The sequence below is a fragment of the Euleptes europaea genome, chromosome 7 (genome assembly GCF_029931775.1).
Source record: "Euleptes europaea isolate rEulEur1 chromosome 7, rEulEur1.hap1, whole genome shotgun sequence".
NCBI classification, from domain to species: Eukaryota; Metazoa; Chordata; class Lepidosauria; order Squamata; family Sphaerodactylidae; genus Euleptes; species Euleptes europaea.
The window spans coordinates 57,049,676-57,068,363 of record NC_079318.1 but is presented as its reverse complement, the minus strand read 5'-3'; the positions used below and the strand labels follow the sequence as shown (position 1 = coordinate 57,068,363).

Below are 18,688 nucleotides of genomic sequence, written 5' to 3'. Positions count from 1 at the left end.
TGTTTCAGGAGTCTCTGCTATGCACTTAGACCAAGAAAGAAATCCAGGCCATACTTAGGAAAAAGTCTCAAAACCTAGCTCTGTCTCTGAGCCCAGTGGCTCTGACTTATTAAGCAAGAAACCTGACTCTGCGATAACCAGCCAAGGTCATTCACTCTCCTGTAAGCTCCTGGTTGAGAAGATGGAGAGTACTCTGAAGGCCTTTCCAAATAAAGTCTTTCCTTGGGTATTCTCTAAGACTGCACAGAGCTTGAACTTGCATTGGTTTCTGCTTTTCATTGCCAGGTGACTTCTGCCCCAGGTCAGAGTTCTTAATGTTTTGGTATGCATAGTGAAGGCTCTCAGGGTGGCCAGTATAGAACACTGTGCATTTCATAAGCTGAGGGTGTGAGAGTAAGTTAGGCTTCATTTGTAACATTTCCATGCGTTTCCACAGTGAAAAGCATAAACTCCAAATTCTCATGCTTCTATTTATAACATGTAAAGCCAACCTTAGAATCTCCATATCAGAGCAGGTACTGCGTGAAAATGATTTCTTCACGTATACACTTTGATTTAAAACAACTATATATATGTGGGATCTAGAAATCATCTCTCTTTTTCCCCAGATGTGGTCTCTCTGCTGTGTATCGTTCCCGTGAAATGGCTGGTCGAGCCCTTGTTCCTTTTATTATGACAAATCAGGTGCCACAGACAGTGAAGTCTTTGTTGGCAGATCTACCAGACTGCACTCATCCTTGTGTGAGACAGAATGCTGTTCATGGAACACTGATACAAGTAAGTTTTGGCTGTTGCAAAATGCCTTTGGTATCACAATTGATTTGTACTTAAAGAAAAAAAATATACTGGACCTTTCTCACAAAAATGCCAACAATTTGTTTTATGTTCAGCATTCTAGTGCCAGGTAGAATTCTGTGTTATGTGCTATCAAGTTACTTCTGACTTATGGTGACCCTATGAATGAATGTTCACTCCAAAATGTCCTGTCATTAACACCCTTGCTCAGATCTTGCAAACTGAAGGCCTTGGCTTCCCTTTTATCATGTTGGGTCTTCCTTTTTTTCCTTCTGCCTTCAACCTTTGTTAGCATTATTGTCTTTTTCCAATGAGTCTTATCTTCTCCTGATGGACCAAAGTACGATAGTTTAGTCATTTTAGCTTCTAGGGAGAATTCAGATTTGATCTAGAACCCACTTATTTCTCTTTTTGGCAGTCCTCGGTATCCATAAAACTCTGCTCCAACAAACATTTCAGATTAATTAAATTTCTACCTGCCAGCTTTCTTCATTGTCCAACTTTCACATCCGTGTATAGTAATGGGAAATACCATAGGATGAATTATCTTCATCTTGGTGTCCAGCAACAGAAGTAACATTACAGTTGTGCTTTTCAAATGACCAGATTATTCTCATTATCAAGAAACTAATGCAAAGCCACCACAAAACGATGGAAATGGGCAGTAGTGCTTTTGGTTGCTCATCTATATTTGCCTAGTGAAGGGAAGGAAAAAGCAGTAGATGCATGGCAACATATCTGTTCTTCCTTGAGATAATAATCGCAGTAGACCAATGGATTTCACTCTTCTTCTGCTTGTTACTGAGTTTCCAAGCTATAACATGGAAGCATCTGAAGCTTATCTAATGGCTTCTTTCTGATTAAAAGCTGGTTTATTTATTTTATTATTATTATTATATTCTGCTCTCTCCAGCTGGAGCAAAAGTGACAAAAGGGATCATTTGGTTTCTTCCCATGCAAGTTGGTGTTGGTAATGGAGTCAGGATTTCTTTTTCTTTTTAATATAAACCTAAGCAAACACAAAAAATAAGGCTTAAAAAGACAACACGATCCTCACATGGAACAAAACAAATCCTGCTTTCAAATTAATTAGTTACGGCTTCTGCATCCCAGACAGGAGTGATAAAAGGCAGGAAGGGGGCCTTGGACAGTGCTAAATATTCTGCAAAAAAGAACCGTGAATACTGTTTGAAATGCTATAGAAAATTTGACACTGTAGGATATACAAACGGGGGAGTTAGTGAAGGAACTCCAAACAAAACAAAAAAGGCTTCACTCGCTGGCGGAAGACAATGAAAGAGGGAGACCGGTGAATCTCCCTGAGGAGGGAATCCAAGGTTTTGGCACCACAACCAAGAAGGCCCTTTCTCAGGTTCCCCATCTTGCCTCAGACGGGGGGGGGGGGCCTTCGAAGATCACTTGAGTGGTTTGCTTGGTTCATATGGGAGTAGGTGATCCTTCGGGTATGCTGGCCCCAAGCCATATAGGGCTTTAAAGGTCAGTACCAGCACCTTGAATTAGGTCTGGAAGCAAATTGGGAGCCCGTGTAGATGGAGCAAGACTGGAGTGATATGGTCCCTACAACCCACTCCAGACAGCATTCTGGCTTTTGTCATTATCTAAATTTAGTTGGTGTGTCAACTCTGTCTCTGTGATGAAGAATTATCTGGATTAGATCTTAACCATTTATTGATCATTCTTTTGTGGTGTGCTTAATATTAGTAACAGAAATGCTACTCGTTAGTAAAGTATAATGATCTAAAATGTTGACTAAGTAATTTTTTTAATTGAAAGCAGATTTAGGGCAATTAGTTACACACAGTAACTGTAAAACACTTGACAGGTGCGAATACAGTATCAGAAACAGGAAAAAGATGAATTGAAGGTAAAGCAAAGGGATCTTGTTTGGTTACTGGTGTTAGTGATATTGACAATGCATATGAAAAGAGATTGATGAAAGGACAACTTTTGAGAAAATATGGGAAATTTATTGTTCCACATTTTGAATTTGAGTAGGTATCCAAATAAGCAGGCACTTCTATGTGTAGAGCTGGATAGAGCAGGAAGGCCTGAGGTAGCTAGGTAAAGCTGACTTTTGTCAGATTGGTGGTATGAAAAGTCATGGGGGTTATGAGGTATCGCAAAATGAGCATGTAGAGAGATAGAAAAAAATCCTCAGGAACCTAATGAGTAGCAGCAGGAAGAAGGTTTTTTCTAGCAGAAATGTTGAATGAGTGAGTTATTTGACGTATAGGGAAGGAAGACAGCCACGTAGACTTACAGTGCCGAGGGGCGTGAGAGGATGGCTAGTTGTGTGTGCAGAGGAATAAATACCTTTTTAATTTCTCAGTGAAGATATTTAGCGTAGTCCTATAATTTACTTCGAGACATTTTAGAGATGTATAGAAGCCAGATTATAGCAGGGTAGGGGAATTAGAAGAGAGGGTCTCAAGGCAGCGGACCTAGACTACAGTAACTTGGAGTGGGAGGGCAAAGCAGATAGTAGGACATTGAGGGATCCAGGGAGGATTTTGTTTAAAAGAAAGAGAGTAATGGAGAGACTGAAATTGATTGTGTGGGAGAATCAAAGATAACAGTGAGGGAAATGGCAATTGGGAGGGGGTAGCATGAGATCTTAGTTTCCCACAGTGATTTATTTGGCTTATATAGTTCTCTTCCACTTCTAAACATATTTTTACAGAAGATATAATACCTGGCTAAAGTACTTACCAGTGAGCTTTTGTGTTCTCTCCTTTAAATTGTCACTCATAACATGAAATGCTCATAGTCCTTTAACTTACGTAGTTAGTGTAGTATAAAAGGCATAAATGATTACACATTTAATTATAGCTTCTCTCTTAATGAACCTAATTAAATGGAATAAATCCACTGGTGGTAATTGAAAAGGGTAAATAGACTTTTCATTTTCAGTGCTGATATACCTTAACAATTTTCTCTGAAGAATAAACTAATTTAAATTCTTATAATTGATATATGTGGTGTGGCGCCAAAATGAAAAAGGCAAGGAAAGCCATTATTGCAAAATTAACATCCTATCTCCAGCAGTGGTATTAGATTCCTCAGAATAATGTCTTTTAAAAAAATAGCAAACTGAGAACACCCTCAGTGTGCTTGTAACTCCTGTTGCAGATTGTTGTGAGTGAGGGACAGCTGGCATTCAAAAACACACAGAGGTATATGAAAGCAGCCATAAGCTTGTATGTTACACTCAGGTTGGAAATATATGCCTTTGTTGTGACAAGTGTCAAGGAGGGCAGAAACATTCTGGCTCCATTGTCAGAAAGGGAAGATAGATAAGTGTTAACATCTGTAGCTGCAAGCCCTAAAGATCAGTGGTGCGAAACAGTTGTAGGGTTGGGCAACAGAACTGTGGTGGGCTTTGAGACACAGCTCACAAAACTAGAATTGGTCCTTCAGAGATCCATGTAACTGGGAGGGAAAGTCAGCCCACCCTCGATAGGGAAGGCACAGAGAGCATCCTCAGCTGGTCTCCTGTCAAGGCAAGCACATCCTTGTGGGAGGGGGAAATGTTAAGCATGCCAAGTAACAATTCATTCAGTCTAGGTTAGTTCGTTATTCCCTTTTTGCATTATTTCTTATATCTGTGTACAAAGGTACAGTTTCTATCTGAACTCATCTGTGCTGTTATTTTGAGTAAAATGTATGTTAGTTAAATAAACTCATTTTCTTAAAGGATGCATGTGACTGGACTGGAATACTTACCCACTAGCCTGAGGTTGCTTAGACATACAGTGCGTATTCCCCTTTCTAGATGCCTTTGGCTAACTAGAGTAGTTTTGGAGAGACTAGAAATCCTTTTTACTGAGTGAAATGGCAAAATCCACTTACAAACGACTGTGAAAGTGGATTGAAAGTGCATTATTCAGGATGTGTGGAAGAACCCATAGACAAACCAAAAATGGGATAACAAATCTACATTGGTGAAGTATATTTCTGCAGACATATCCTGATCTGTCTTAAATGAGCTATCAAGGCAAAGAAAGAAACAGACTGTCAGCGCACAGAAAAACAATAGATTTTTTAAATATTTTGATCTGGGGGGACATAAAAAGTATGATTAAACATCTCAGTGGCCTCTATTCCCATTAACTGGCAAAATACTAAGGATTCTGTTAGATTGTGATCTATTTCACAATCCTTCAACAGTCTTGATTTTTTTCTGTATTAAAAAAATTCTCCAACAGAAAGACAAATGATTTTGTTTGAGATAGTGAAGGTAAACAAGGTATAAAACTAGTGATTGTTTTCTCTTTCAACTAAAAACATTGGCTGACTTGGATGTTGCATAATTTAAAGTAATTTTTATTTTCTGTGATTTGCTTTTAGGGTATTTTAATATATTCAGTATTAAGTCATATACTTCATCTTGTGTTTAATTTATTTCAATGTTAGTTACTTAAATTAATTTAGTCACTTGGGTCATCACCATTCCTCTTCTGTCCTTCCAGCTTTCCTTCATGGTATTGTTTTTGCAACTGAAAAACATCTTGTTGTTTCCAAGTTTTTGGTTCTCCGAGAAAATCTGCAGCCTTTTTGGGAAACTGGTGCTGTCAGTGATTTGTGGGGCAGCTCTGTATCTACAACAACAGGCTGCATCTTCTGTGGGAATCCTTCATATAATATGCATTCTGGCTCCTATCATGCACAGCAGAGCATTCGGTTAACTAGCTTGTCCTTTTGGAGCAGAAATATTGCTCGTTATGTATTACTTCTCTTATTTGACTTGGCAGCGATCTTTAAAGCATGCTAGTTCATAGCTGATTTATTAAGGCTCATATTGTGAATGAATGTTATATTACCTAGAGATCAAAGCAGTAAAACCATTATAATTACTGGTAAATGTTTTTCATTGCGACTTCCTTGCAGCTGCTCCTCTTCTTAGCTTAATTCTTATTGTCCAAGATAACTTTTTCTTTGAAGTTTGGATGAAGAAATATTAGGGTGAAATAGGGAGAAAAACATTCACCTAAATAAAAATGGTAGTAGTTTTGTATGTGCTCTTAAAATTTTTACATTCAACCTTTATACTGCCATTCACATACCTTCCTTGCGCAAACATGCATGTCTTATAACCATATACTGCACAAATGTAACTAAACCAATTAACCAGGAATATATACACCCTGACCTGGATAGCCAAGGCTAACTTGATCTTATCAAATCTCAGAAGCTAAGCAGGGTCAGCCCCAGTTAGTACTTGGATGGGAGACCATGAAGGAATACCAGGGTCGCTGTGCAGAAGGCAATGGCAAACCACCTCTGTTAGCCTGGAAAACCCTATGAGGTCGCCATCAGTCAGCTGTGACTTGACATTACTTTATACACACATTTATGCCCACTGATGGTGCAGTATAAAGAATATATCAGCACATTCCTGGATAAAAATGTCCTTTCTCTTTAACAGAGGTTTAACAGGGGTACATGGACCACTGAAGCTTTTTATGGTGTGCAGATAAATAGTATTACCTGGTAAATAGCCTAATTCTCTTTTAAAGGGGCAGGACATTTTTTTCTCCACATAGTAGGCAGTTCTAGTAAAGGATGAGCAGAATGGAGAGAGATGTACAAAGGGTTAGTGATGTAAAATATCAGGAAAATGTGAAGTCATGGGTGAAACTCTTCTTTTCCCCACAAGAAGAAAAACACCAGAATTTGGGGGAGAAGCTGAAATATATTAAATAGTTTATTTTCAAGCTCAAACTTATTTTATTGCTTTAGTACCATAAAATGGATCATTTAGTACTTTTTGAAATTGTATTATCTAGCATGTTTATGAAATTTAAAAGTATACATGCCTTAGGTTTTTTTACAAGCAAAACTGCAAAAACATCCAGTATTAGAGACAGAGTTTCAGACCACTGCACCCTATGTTACATTAGCATATGTATCTTTGTGTTTGCCATCTGAGAGGTAGGAAAAATTTTTTGCAGTGAAGAAAATAAAGTGTGATTTGGGCAGATACAGTCATAATAGGGCTAGCAGCGTATTTGGATATTGAGATTAACATTGAAAGGCAGTTACTACTCTGTGGAAAGCACATTTTTCAATACCAGAATCTAAACCTTCAAGAATCACTGATTTGAGTGTTTCTTCCATCCCAGTTTAGCACTGTGTCCGAGACAGGAAGCAAGGTTCTGCTAGAGCTCTGGAGAATCAAAAAAGGAAAAAAGATGCCAGGTGACAGCTTTATTGTCTTGTAAAGCCCCAATATGTTTCACTGAGCAGGTTTCGTCCGAGGATCTATAAAAAACATAATTTTATAATAAATGCAACTAGTAAAAGAACCACACTTTAAAAAAATAGACTTGTGAAATTAATATCAGTTGAGAAGACAGTCACCTGGCATATTTTTTCATTTTTTGTTTGTTTTTTGCTTACTGACACATTGCTAGGTTAGCCCTATTTTTCGTTCACACTGGAAAATCCCCATAATATCAGGACAGCATGGGTAAAAGATTGGGTAACATACTCTGACTGTTACGTTTTATGCAAATAGGCCCTTCAGATGCATTTGCCAAAAATGAGAGGTGAATGGATTGTATTGTCAAGCATGGAAGTGGGTCAGGCAACGATGGAAGAGTCCACAATCAAAGTAGGTTCAGAAGGTCACCATAGAGAGGCAATGAATCTGTAGATTGTGGCAGAAACAGGGTCGAGGTTGGGCTAGAAATCAGGAATCCATAAGGCAGTCCAGGAGAGAGGCAAGGCAAAAGTTCAAACATGGAGCTGATAGGACCAGATCTAGCATAGTCTTCCCATTACAGATGAGTTGCTCAAACTGAAGGGTCTAGCCTGAAGGCAAAAGCTTTATAGTTTCATGGTAGAGGTTATTGAACCCTTTAGTCAGCTCCTTCTCCCCCCCCCCCCCCACAGTACATAAGAACATAAAAGCCCTGCTTTACCAGACCAGCAGTCAATCTAGACCATAATCCTGTTTCACACAGCAGCCAACCAGTTGCCCTCGAGAGCCAACAAGCAGGGACTAGGGGTCAAGGCCCTCTCCTGATGTTTCCTCCTAGTGCTGAGTTTCAGAGGTTTACTGCCTTTGAGTATGGAGGCTGTCTTTATTCACCCACATTACTCACCATGGACTTATCCTCCATAATTCTGTCTAACCTCTGTCTAGAGGCCTGTGCTAGAGGCCATCTGTGCTAGAGGCCATCACTGTTTCCGCTGGCAACATCCAGTACACAGGTCAAAGTTCTGGAGCTGCTGGCCCCAGGTCATTGAACCCTTTAGTCAGCTGATTCTCTGCCAAGGAACATCAGGGCCTTGCCGGACCTAAAGTTGTCCGCAGGGCTTGCAAGAAAGAGCTTTTCCACCACTGCCAATACCATCTGTATTGGCTCCTCCTCCTTGTACTTGAAACGGCTTGGATGAGGGGCAGCTGCCTGTGAGGGCTGTTATAGTAGAGTGAGATTTGTACACAGTCTTTGATTACTGGTTTTAACATTTGATTTTATTGTTGGTTTTATGATTATTTTATATGATTGTAAGGCTTTAAATGGTGTTATCCACCCTGAGCGGGCTTGCTGGGGAGGGTGGACTATAAATTTGAAAAATAAATAATTAAAACTCTTGTGGGTCCTGGCACCTATGGGAGCAGCTGACCAGCATGAACACTGCATATGCCTTTGTTCAAGCAGGATTAGTGAGACAGTCTCTATTTCAGTGTTAGCCTGTCATCAGTAATTTGTAATTAGTGCTTTATAACATGAAACAATGCTTCTAATTACTCTTCAATTATAAATTCTTCATTTTAAAGCCATTTTAAGTAAATAGCAATGCAAATAGGGACCTCGGCATAAATCTTACTTCGAAGGCTTTCAGACCTTTGAACCTCTCTTTTGATTTTTCGTTTTGAGTATAATCATATGTCCAGAGTTCATTTATTGTTTAAAAAACAACGGAGCGTTGTAATTCACTGTTGTCCGGTGGATTGATTTGTAGCTAGAGAGGCACATCTAAAATTAGAGTGCAAAGATGAAAAAAATACCAACATAATGTGTTTCAGGTAGTCATAATGTTTATTTTGCAGTAATACTCATTAAGGTTGTCCTTTTGATTATGTAATTAGCCCTCAGATTGTACTTACGTTTACCTTGGCTTAGGTGTATGCAGTTAAATGCCACTGTGAAAATTACTGGAAAACATTAACATGTTATCGTAAGTAGCTCTACTGAGCCTGACGGGAAGTAAAATTTATAAATAGCCTCATCTGTATGCACAGGGAAAATTTCTCCTGAGTTTGAACAACAGCTATTAAGATTCTTTAGGTGGCTATCTCTCTTTCTGTAAGAGTATATTCATAAATTTGATGAAATAGAACAGAAAGGCATTGAAATCTTGTGTTGTCTAATATTGTATTAATTAGTTACACAGGTTGTATAAGCTGTCTGGTTCTCCATTGTCCCTAAATGCCAGCACAAACACGCCAATAATTCTTTTTTATTCATGGAAGTTGAAAAGGTCATATGCTCTGTGGGGTGGTTCCAACCATTCTTCAAGGAGCCTTCCTTTAGCCTAAGAAGCCTTCCTTCAACTTAACTGGTTCTTCCACTGCAGTAAGAGCCATAAGTTGGAGGAAGGAGAAAGTAGGATACGAGTAGAATCCACACTGGCCACAAAGCAGGATCATCCCATATGCAATCCAAACCACAGTCTGCCATAATCGACAATAGTATGAATATCTCCCTTTCCTCCTTGGCTCAGAGTAATTTTATGTGGATAAAAATTCCTTTCTAATAACAGATACAATGACCAGTAAAGTTCTAAACATGAGCCAACCTAGACGATTGAGATTAAAGGTTGATACAGTTCTGATTAAGAGAATGAGAGCTTCCTCTCCAAAGAATAATATGTTGGATCCAAAACAGGCCTTCCATTAACTGAAGGAGTCCTTGTCATGAGCAGGAGACTCTTTCTGTGTGTAAAAGGGTGTTTTTGGATCCACCCCAAGAATTTTAAAAATACCTCCAATTTCCAGAGGTTCACAACTGAATCAACAGAATGCCGTCATAAGATATCATTCATAAATTTCATTTGGTTTGAACAACTGCTTTCACTTATTCTACTACAGTTCTTACTTTTTCATGATAATATGGATATTATCCATATCACAGTGTTGTGAGGATAAAACGGAGGAGAGGAATACAATGTCATCTACTTTGGGACTCCACTGGGAAGAAAGGCGGGGTATAAGTGGAGTAAATAATCAGTATGCCAACGTATCCTTTTATATTGCTGAAGATACTACAGCATGTTCTAATGCATACAGTGAATTCATTTAGAAGCCGTTTCTTTCTTTCTTTTAATATTTTTTTTATTATTTTTCAAAATTATTAAACACAAAGTTCAAGAGTTAGTATAAACAAAGAATAAAATATAAAATGCAATACAAAATATTGTTAAGTATGATCAAAAATATATTGACTTCCCCTACACCTCCCTCCATCTATTGATTAATTAGTAATCTCTTTTGCATAAACCTCTAATCCTAATATTATTACTAATACCTATCAATCTCTTTGGCATTTATATTCTTTAAAGAGAGAATGATTAATGATTAATACAATCATAAAAAAGAAGAAAAGAAAAACATTAGTAAATCTCACTAATAATAAATGGATTAGAACAATAGGAAACATTTAGTTGTTTTCATTAAATATTAATTATTTTGTAAACCCTCCATTTCTCTCAAACACTCATTTAAATACAAATTATATTTCTAGTGTATTGATATCTTATGTTATTTCATTTCCATTAAAACCAAGTCTTTTAACCAATTCCTGTTTAATCCCTTCCAAAAGACAAGCCAGACTCTTTTAAATCAGTTCCTTTGTCCGGAATTTCCAGCATTTTTTCTTTTCTTCATTAAGACTAGACATCGAAGAGCATCCTTGGAAGTTGTTGGTAAGATTTCTTCTGCTGGTGAATGATCTTCATAGTAGATCTGCGTTGCAGTTTCTTCCATCTCAAAGTCAATAAAAGAGATCCCCATAGCTCCAGTTTTTCTACCCTTTAAGTCCTCCAAGCTGGTGTTAAAAAGTTCCTCAGGCAGATTATAAAAACAAAGATCTAAGTCGCTCACATTCAGATCCATTGTTGCCAGCTGGACTATTGCAGTTTGTTGGTTGTCATTCTCCATTTGGTTGCAAGGTTCTTCTGTTCTTCGTCTTGTCATCTGAAGAACCCTCTGATCTCACCTCCGACCTCATTGTGATGATTTGAATTTTTATATCTTTAAGGTCATCTAAGATAAAATCCAGTTTTTGGTTCATCAAGGCAGAAAATTGATCCAGCTGTTTAATCAAACGTTCCATGGTTGCTACTTCTGAAAGTTCCGTTGAGACTTAGTTGGTAAAGTCCCGACAAAGACCGGTGTTATAAATAGCAGAGAGGTGCTGCAGGAATCAGTGTCGTAAACCTTCCGTCTTCCTTTTGTTCAGGAACTTGGGAGGTATTTGCCAGTTGCACGATGATGCCACACTTCCGATTCCAAGTTCTCTGCTACTCTTGCGATGATAGATTATTTCCAGGAAGGACGTGGCAGGAAGACTTAGTGTAGTTAGAAAGACGACACCTCGCGATCTGTGGGGATTACTCCTCCTCCCTCCTCTTTATACGTCGTAGTTTCTGATTGGTAGCAGTGACGTCTTTCAAAAAATCTTAATTGTTGTGTCTTCCGACCGATCAAATTGATAAGATTCCTGCCGATTTATCTGATCTTTTCTTGTTTTCAAAGAGTCATTTAAACATTAAGTGGGGAGAGACAGATTCGGCAGATGTATTTAGCAATCTCCCGGTGCTTCCAGATCCAGGTAAAACAAAAGAGTTCTTTTAACTTAGATTTTAGGAGAGTAGGTATTCTTGCTTCTGTGTAGTTGCTTAGATGGTGATAGATAGGGGAGATCTGAGCCTAATTCCAAAGAGACGTTTTCGGCAGTGTTTCCCCCTCAGGCCGGCGGGACCTCTTCCAGGATTCCGAGAGTCGTCCGAAGACTCTCTCAGCAAAACTGGGGGTCAGACCGCTCTTGAAGGCAGCAGGGGTATTCCTGTTCCTCGCTCCACTAATTAGAACCGGGGTGGGGTGCAAAAATTTGCCCCCAAAGTTCAAATGTTTCTTGGTTCTCTTGGGAGCCCCCAAGAAACGTGGCGCTCAGATCAGCATCCCTAGCGGAAGTTGACAGAGCCCCTGTTTCCTTTGAGTAACGCAACCAAGTTGTTCTGGGTTTGGACCAGTAAAGCTGAACAAAGCTTTATTGAATAGAAAAATAAGAAAAAGGTTTAAAAATACAAGTTACAAGTCTGTAGAAATAAAACCACTAAAATAACAAAACTGATTCACTAAATATTTACTGAGATCTTATATAGCCTAGATCAGGGGTGTCAAACTCAATTGTTATGAGGGTTGGATATATGACATAAATGTTACTTGGTTAGGCTATGCCATGACTCGCTAGCACAGTGGGGTGGGCAGCTGTATAAGCTGGCTCATGGGCCAGATAAGAGATTTCAAGGGGCTGGATCCAGCCCTCGGGCCTTATGTTTGACACCCCTGACCTAGAGGTTACTTGATGCATGAGATATCTAGAGCATAATAAGAATTCTTTCTGGCAGTATCTCATCAAGGAGTGGGGTGGAGAGAGTAAAGAAAATGATAGGGATGACTAACTTCTGAATAGGCCAAAGCTGACCGCAAATAGATGATTCCTAGCTCCCAATCATTGGCCTGTCTCCTTCAAACCTTATAGGTTCTGCGAACCTTTTGACCCCTCCCTATCAGACATTCCAGCAAATTACCCTCTCCTAGATCCTAGTTCTCAGCTGCAAGCTTGGGAAGAGGTTTACGGATAAGACACCTGCAAGAGAAAATAGTTAGGCTCTGGTGGACAAGTACAGCCAAAATGGACATTGTCTTGAATCTGCCCTGCTTGGAAATAGTGGATGAGCTGTTTTTCAGGGATGTTTTGCTCCAGTAATCACTAAGGGACTAAGCTTCTAAGGAACCCATGGTCCCCAGAAACAGTCACAGTATGTTTTCAAGGGGGAAAAGAACCTTTGTGAGAACATAAAACAAAATATTAATGGTTACCATATAGCTGTGAAGAAAATTCTGACAATATCCTCTCATGCTCTTTCTAATTTTAACTGTAGCCGCAGAACAGTACTTGATAACAGCATATATACCACACCACTTTTCCTTAGTTCATGTTTTCCTTTATAGCTTGGAGTAAAGTTTTCAGAGACTGTTTTGGAAACATCCAGGTAATTAAATAAGAGACTGTACTCAAAAAAGCAAAAATATTGTGGCTGTAAGGTACGGTATAGCAAATTAGCACGCAAACTGTAATTTAAGCTAGATATTTGTTGAGGCGATTGTACAGACTCTTTCTTCCTTTGTTGCTGAAGGTGCTATCAGGATAATTTGTTTTTGTTTCCATTGTGGTTAAGTTTTTTTTCCAAAGTCAACGAACATGGTTATGCAGTAGCAAGTATTTGAGCACATTCCTCATTTTTGTAAGAGGCCAGTGTTCCTATGTAGCTCACCATGGATAACACTTATTTGTTAAAACTATTTATATATTCCTGCCTTTTTCATGAGTGTCTCAGGGCCGAAGGTGAGTAGCAACAATATAGAAACAATTTGATAAACATTAAAAGAACATTGTCGAAAGCTTTCACGGTCAGAGTTCATTGGTTCTTGTAGGTTATCCGGGCTGTGTAACCGTGGTCTTGGTATTTTCTTTCCTGATGTTTCGCCAGCAGCTGTGGCAGGCATCTTCAGAGGAGTAACACTGAAGGACAGTCTTACAATGATTCAGCTCAAACCCAACCCCTTTCTGACTATATATTACTCTTCCTACACACTTGACACTGAGAGACACTGTCCTTCAGTGTTACTCCTCTGAAGATACCTGCCACAGCTGCTGGCAAAACGTCAGGAAAGAAAATACCAAGACCACGGTTACACAGCCCGGATAACCTACAAGAACCAATTAAAAGAACATATTTAAAAACATTAAAAGAACATATTTAAAAACCAATCTAAACCAATCTAAACGCCTTATGCCCCCACCAGCAAGGTAGCAGCCCCCAAAGCTATCTAGAATAACTGTGTTTAGCAGCTTTGTGAAAAAACCAGGAAAATTTGAACCTCCACTTCTTCCAGGGGGCTGCTACAGCAGAATTCACAAGGCTGAAGCTGGTTCCCAATTCCTTAAACACATTTATTAGTTCCATATTTGTGAATCCAACTTCAACTATTCAGGAATTAAAAAACAAACAAACTCTGCACTCCAAAATAATCTTTGGACTACCCTGAACCATAATCTCCACATTCCAGAGATTGTTCCTTACAAGGAGTCATGCATTGGTTCCTAGTCCAAGTACTGGTTCTGGCACCAGAGGTTCCTATGTGGGGTGTCTCCAATAAGCTTTTAGGATTATATTGGGGATAAGGAGCTGAAATACGTGCATGTCCTCTGCACTCCAAAATGAGACTTCAAAAGGTAAACATAATCCCCTGTGCAAGCACTGGGTCATTTCTGACCCATGGGGTGACGTCACATCTTGACGTTTACTAGGCAGACTAGGTTTATGGGGTGGTTTGCCATTGCCTTTCCCAGTCATCTACACTTTACCCCCAGCAAGCTGGGTACTCATGTTACCGACCTCAGAAGGATGGACGGCTGAGTCAACCTTAAAGTGGCTACCTGAAACCGACTTCTGTTGGGATTGAACTCAGGTCGTGAGCAGAACTTTGACAGCAGTACTACAGTTTACCATTCTATGCCACAGGGCTCCTAAAATAAGATTTAAAAAGGTAAAGGACCCCTGTGCAAGCACCTGGTCATTCCTGACTCATGGGGTGACGTCACATCCCGTCGTTTACTAGGCAGACTTTGTTTACGGGGTGGTTTGCCAATGCCTTCCCCAGTCATCTTCTCTTTACCCCCAGCAAGCTGGGTACCTTGAGCCGGTTACCTGAAACCAACTCCCGTTGGGATCAAACTCAGGTTGTGAGCAGAGCTTGGATTGCAGTACTGCAGCTTCCTACTCTGCGCCACTGGGCTCATAAAATAAGATTTAGACCACCACATATCAGAAACTTCAACATTCAGGGGACATTAATATCCAAGTAGGTCTATACTGTTCCCTGGTCCAAAGCCTGGTTTTTGTGCTAACTGCTCCAAAAGTGGGGTGCCTCCAGGACAAATTCAGAAACTGAAGGGAAGCTTGACCACAAGTGGTTGCGATACAGGCTTTTGACAAGTGGGATACTGATAGCAGACTTCACTGGGAACATGGAGAAAGAAGGAGTCCTTCAAGTTTGTGGCCCTCAGGTCAAGAAGGTTATAAAAGTGAGCACCAATACCTTGAACTGGACCCAGAAACTAATCAGCAACCAGGGAAGGGACCTCAAAATAGTAGTGAGGTATTTCAGCAGTCCAGTATCAGGATTGCCCTCTCTGAGGTTTGCCTTTGTTTATCACAAACATTTTAATATAATGTGTACACCCTTTCTCATTTGTAATTCTTTTCCTCTTGTGTAAGCATCTATCTACAATATCTGTCCCACTCTCTTGTTTTTTGTTGCACTTTATAGTGGTTGGAATTCTGCCCTTAGAGGGAGATTCAGGGACACTTTTTGTGCATATGAAGGATCTTCATATGAAGGAGTGTGTGCATGCTAGAGAGAAATTTAGCATTGTTAGAGATTGCAGCTTGGATCCATTGGATCATTGTGGACTCACGGGCAAGCGGCTCCAAGGAAAGGGGAAGGAGAAGTAACCTTAAATAAACACACATACACGTACTTTTTGGGAAGTAAATGGCCACAGTTTTTATTGATCACAACAGAATGGAGCATTGGCGGAAAACCATGGGGGCGGATCCAAGATATCGGGTCACCACCCTGTAACCCGATATATATCGAAAGCATCGATAAACAGCCCAACCACCTGTGGGCACAGCACCGGAGTAGCACTTAGGTGGCCCCACCGGACGCACATCTCTGTGTGGAGCCAGCGCCACCTGGGATTGGAGCACCCAATACAGGCCCCCGAGCTGGGCATCGCTGTTGTACTCCATCCCAAGACCCCTTATGGGGGTCCCCACAAACGGGAAGGAAAAGCACATCTTCCCTTCTTGGATCAGACCCCATGCAAAAACCCGCCAGAACAAACTGTGACAAAAGAAAATCAAACACATAACTACAGAACATAGGGAGGGTGGGCGGGAAACCTCGCCGTCCTGCAGCAAAACAGGATGGCTGCTGGTCTACGCCGGCTTAAATTGTCACGGGAAAGGGTGGCGTCAGGACGCCTCGCCCAACCGCTGGGAAGGGCGGGGGAGGGGGAGAAACCCCCAGGCAAGTGTAGCCTCGCGAGACGGCGACGGGCTGCAGTCCAGCCTGGTGGAGACCTTTTCCCCTTTCTTGCATCCTGTCCGGTAAGTCCACAATGGGGGGACCTGATTAGTCAGGTCCCCCTTTTTTGTGGACTCACGGGCAAGCGGCTCCAAGGAAAGGGGAAGGAGAAGTAACCTTAAATAAACACACATACACGTACTTTTTGGGAAGTAAATGGCCACAGTTTTTATTGATCACAACAGAATGGAGCATTGGCGGAAAACCATGGGGGCGGATCCAAGATATCGGGTCACCACCCTGTAACCCGATATATATCGAAAGCATCGATAAACAGCCCAACCACCTGTGGGCACAGCACCGGAGTAGCACTTAGGTGGCCCCACCGGACGCACATCTCTGTGTGGAGCCAGCGCCACCTGGGATTGGAGCACCCAATACAGGCCCCCGAGCTGGGCATCGCTGTTGTACTCCATCCCAAGACCCCTTATGGGGGTCCCCACAAACGGGAAGGAAAAGCACATCTTCCCTTCTTGGATCAGACCCCATGCAAAAACCCGCCAAAGAGCAGGGACTACCGCCCTGCTCCCGCCAACGCTCCTACTGCTGTGACCAACAAAGTAGCGAGCCCCGAATATCGTGCAGCCACAGATCCTGGCCCCAGTCAAACAGGTGCACTCCATCAGGGCGACACAGCTCCTGTGACCTGAATGACATCTCCGTGTGGCGAATCATGACACCCCCAAGTGTCTCGATAAAACGGCCCACAGCACGGCACATCTTCTTCCTGGCAAAGTCCACCCTGTCAGGCTCAGGCAGCTCCAACTCCAAAACCCATTCCCGGGTTTTTTACCAAGTGACACCTGCCCACTGCCCAGAGGAAGGCAAAAACCCACAGGGCCAATGGCCAATCTGGCCTGTAGGAAAAATTCCTTCCTGACCCCAAAACGGCGGTCGGTGTTACCCTGGGCATATGAAACAGGAGCACTGCGCGATCAGTATATCACTGGGAGCCACCTGTAAAGCTGCAACCATACAGTTCTGGGACCCGAGGCTGCACACAAAAGGTCTAGCCCTTCTCCAATGTAGAGCTGAAACGAGAGGACATGTTAGCGGATGCTTCCTGCAATAGACACATCCCATAAACAGTGAGCACAGAGGCTCCCACCATGGCAGCAGTATTCACCCTGGCAGAATGGAGCACCATCCACGGTCCAGGAAGGAAATCAGAAGGGTACATGACAGGAAAGGGTGCATGAGTGCTTGTCTGAAAAACCATCCAGGAAAATTGTCAAAAAGGCCTAAGGTGGCACAAGATACCGAGGCCCATATGTAACACCTTATCACACCACAATCTGTTGAGCCCAAAGCTCAAGGCCAATGAACCCACAGGTTCCCAACAGAACTGGTGGTCAGATCCATGCCACACGTGCCGAAAAGGGGACCCACCCCCACAGGCCCATAGGTCGCTAACTGTGTGGTGGAAGGAGGCATAACACACCGAACCAAATTAGTAGGAATGGCATAGGTGACTGAGGAACCCCAGGGGTAAGACAGTAGGGCATATGTCTATAATCCACAGGAGCCTTAGGGTACCACACCCTGAGGGATACGCAAAGTTAGGCCATGCAGGGGGAGGTGAACCCAATAAGTTACGTTGCCATGTCATCTACCATCGAAGCCACCCCATAAGAGGCGGTGCCAACACTTGGGAACTCAGGACTTGAAAGCTGTAATGTGTCCACCATTATCATAGGTGCCTGAGGTATGCCGAACTATAGAAGATAGGCTGTGAATAAGCCAAGCAATATTGACTGGCACTGAGGAGCATGACCCATGTGTTGCATCCCCTTCATAGAACATGTTAAAGGCCTTCAAGGCAGCCTGTAAAATGGAGATGCCCGCAGGCATAGTCTTATGAACATACCACAATCCATTGAGTTTAAAACAAGGGTGGGGGGGTCAGTCCAAGATGCACTGGGGAGAGGAATAGGGAAAAAACCAGCTGCGGCTACAACAGAATTATGTAGTGAAACTGGTGATGCCAGATGCAGTGGGACAACCCAAAGCAACAGGGAGGTATGGGCTCAGAAACAGGAGGGCTTAGGGTGGAGGCCGCAACAATTATTACCAGCATGCCCTTACCTGTCACAAGTGTGGTGACACCTGCCCTGGTTATATTCCAGCAAAAACTCTCTATCACCTGTTCTGCCCCCCGCATCACCCTTGCCAGGCCTGCCGGTATACACATTGCCCTTGAACCATGAGCCAACCCACAAAAGCCATAGCTCATCTCATTAAAAGTCCCACCAAGTGCACTCCTCGTGTGAAACCCTTGAACTAAAATGCTTCATCCTAGTCCATAGTCCCGAGTCACTTGCAGCTCTCTTGCCTGTAGTCATTGCTCATGTGAATAGTGAGGTGCAATGCCCTTTACGGGCATGAGCCTTAAACCAGCCCCATAAAGACAGTGTAGCCTGA

At 41.7% G+C, this 18,688-nt stretch overlaps 1 protein-coding gene across 1 annotated transcript in view; it reads left to right on the top strand.

Moving 5' to 3' along the window:
- THADA (THADA armadillo repeat containing) overlaps window positions 1-18,688 on the top strand; it is a 172,489-nt gene that overhangs the window by 86,616 nt on the left and 67,185 nt on the right. Inside the window, exon 28 of the mRNA XM_056853380.1 lies at window positions 609-777. Within this exon, the coding sequence (XP_056709358.1) occupies window positions 609-777 (169 nt within the window). The remainder of the gene's footprint in view (window positions 1-608; window positions 778-18,688) is intronic.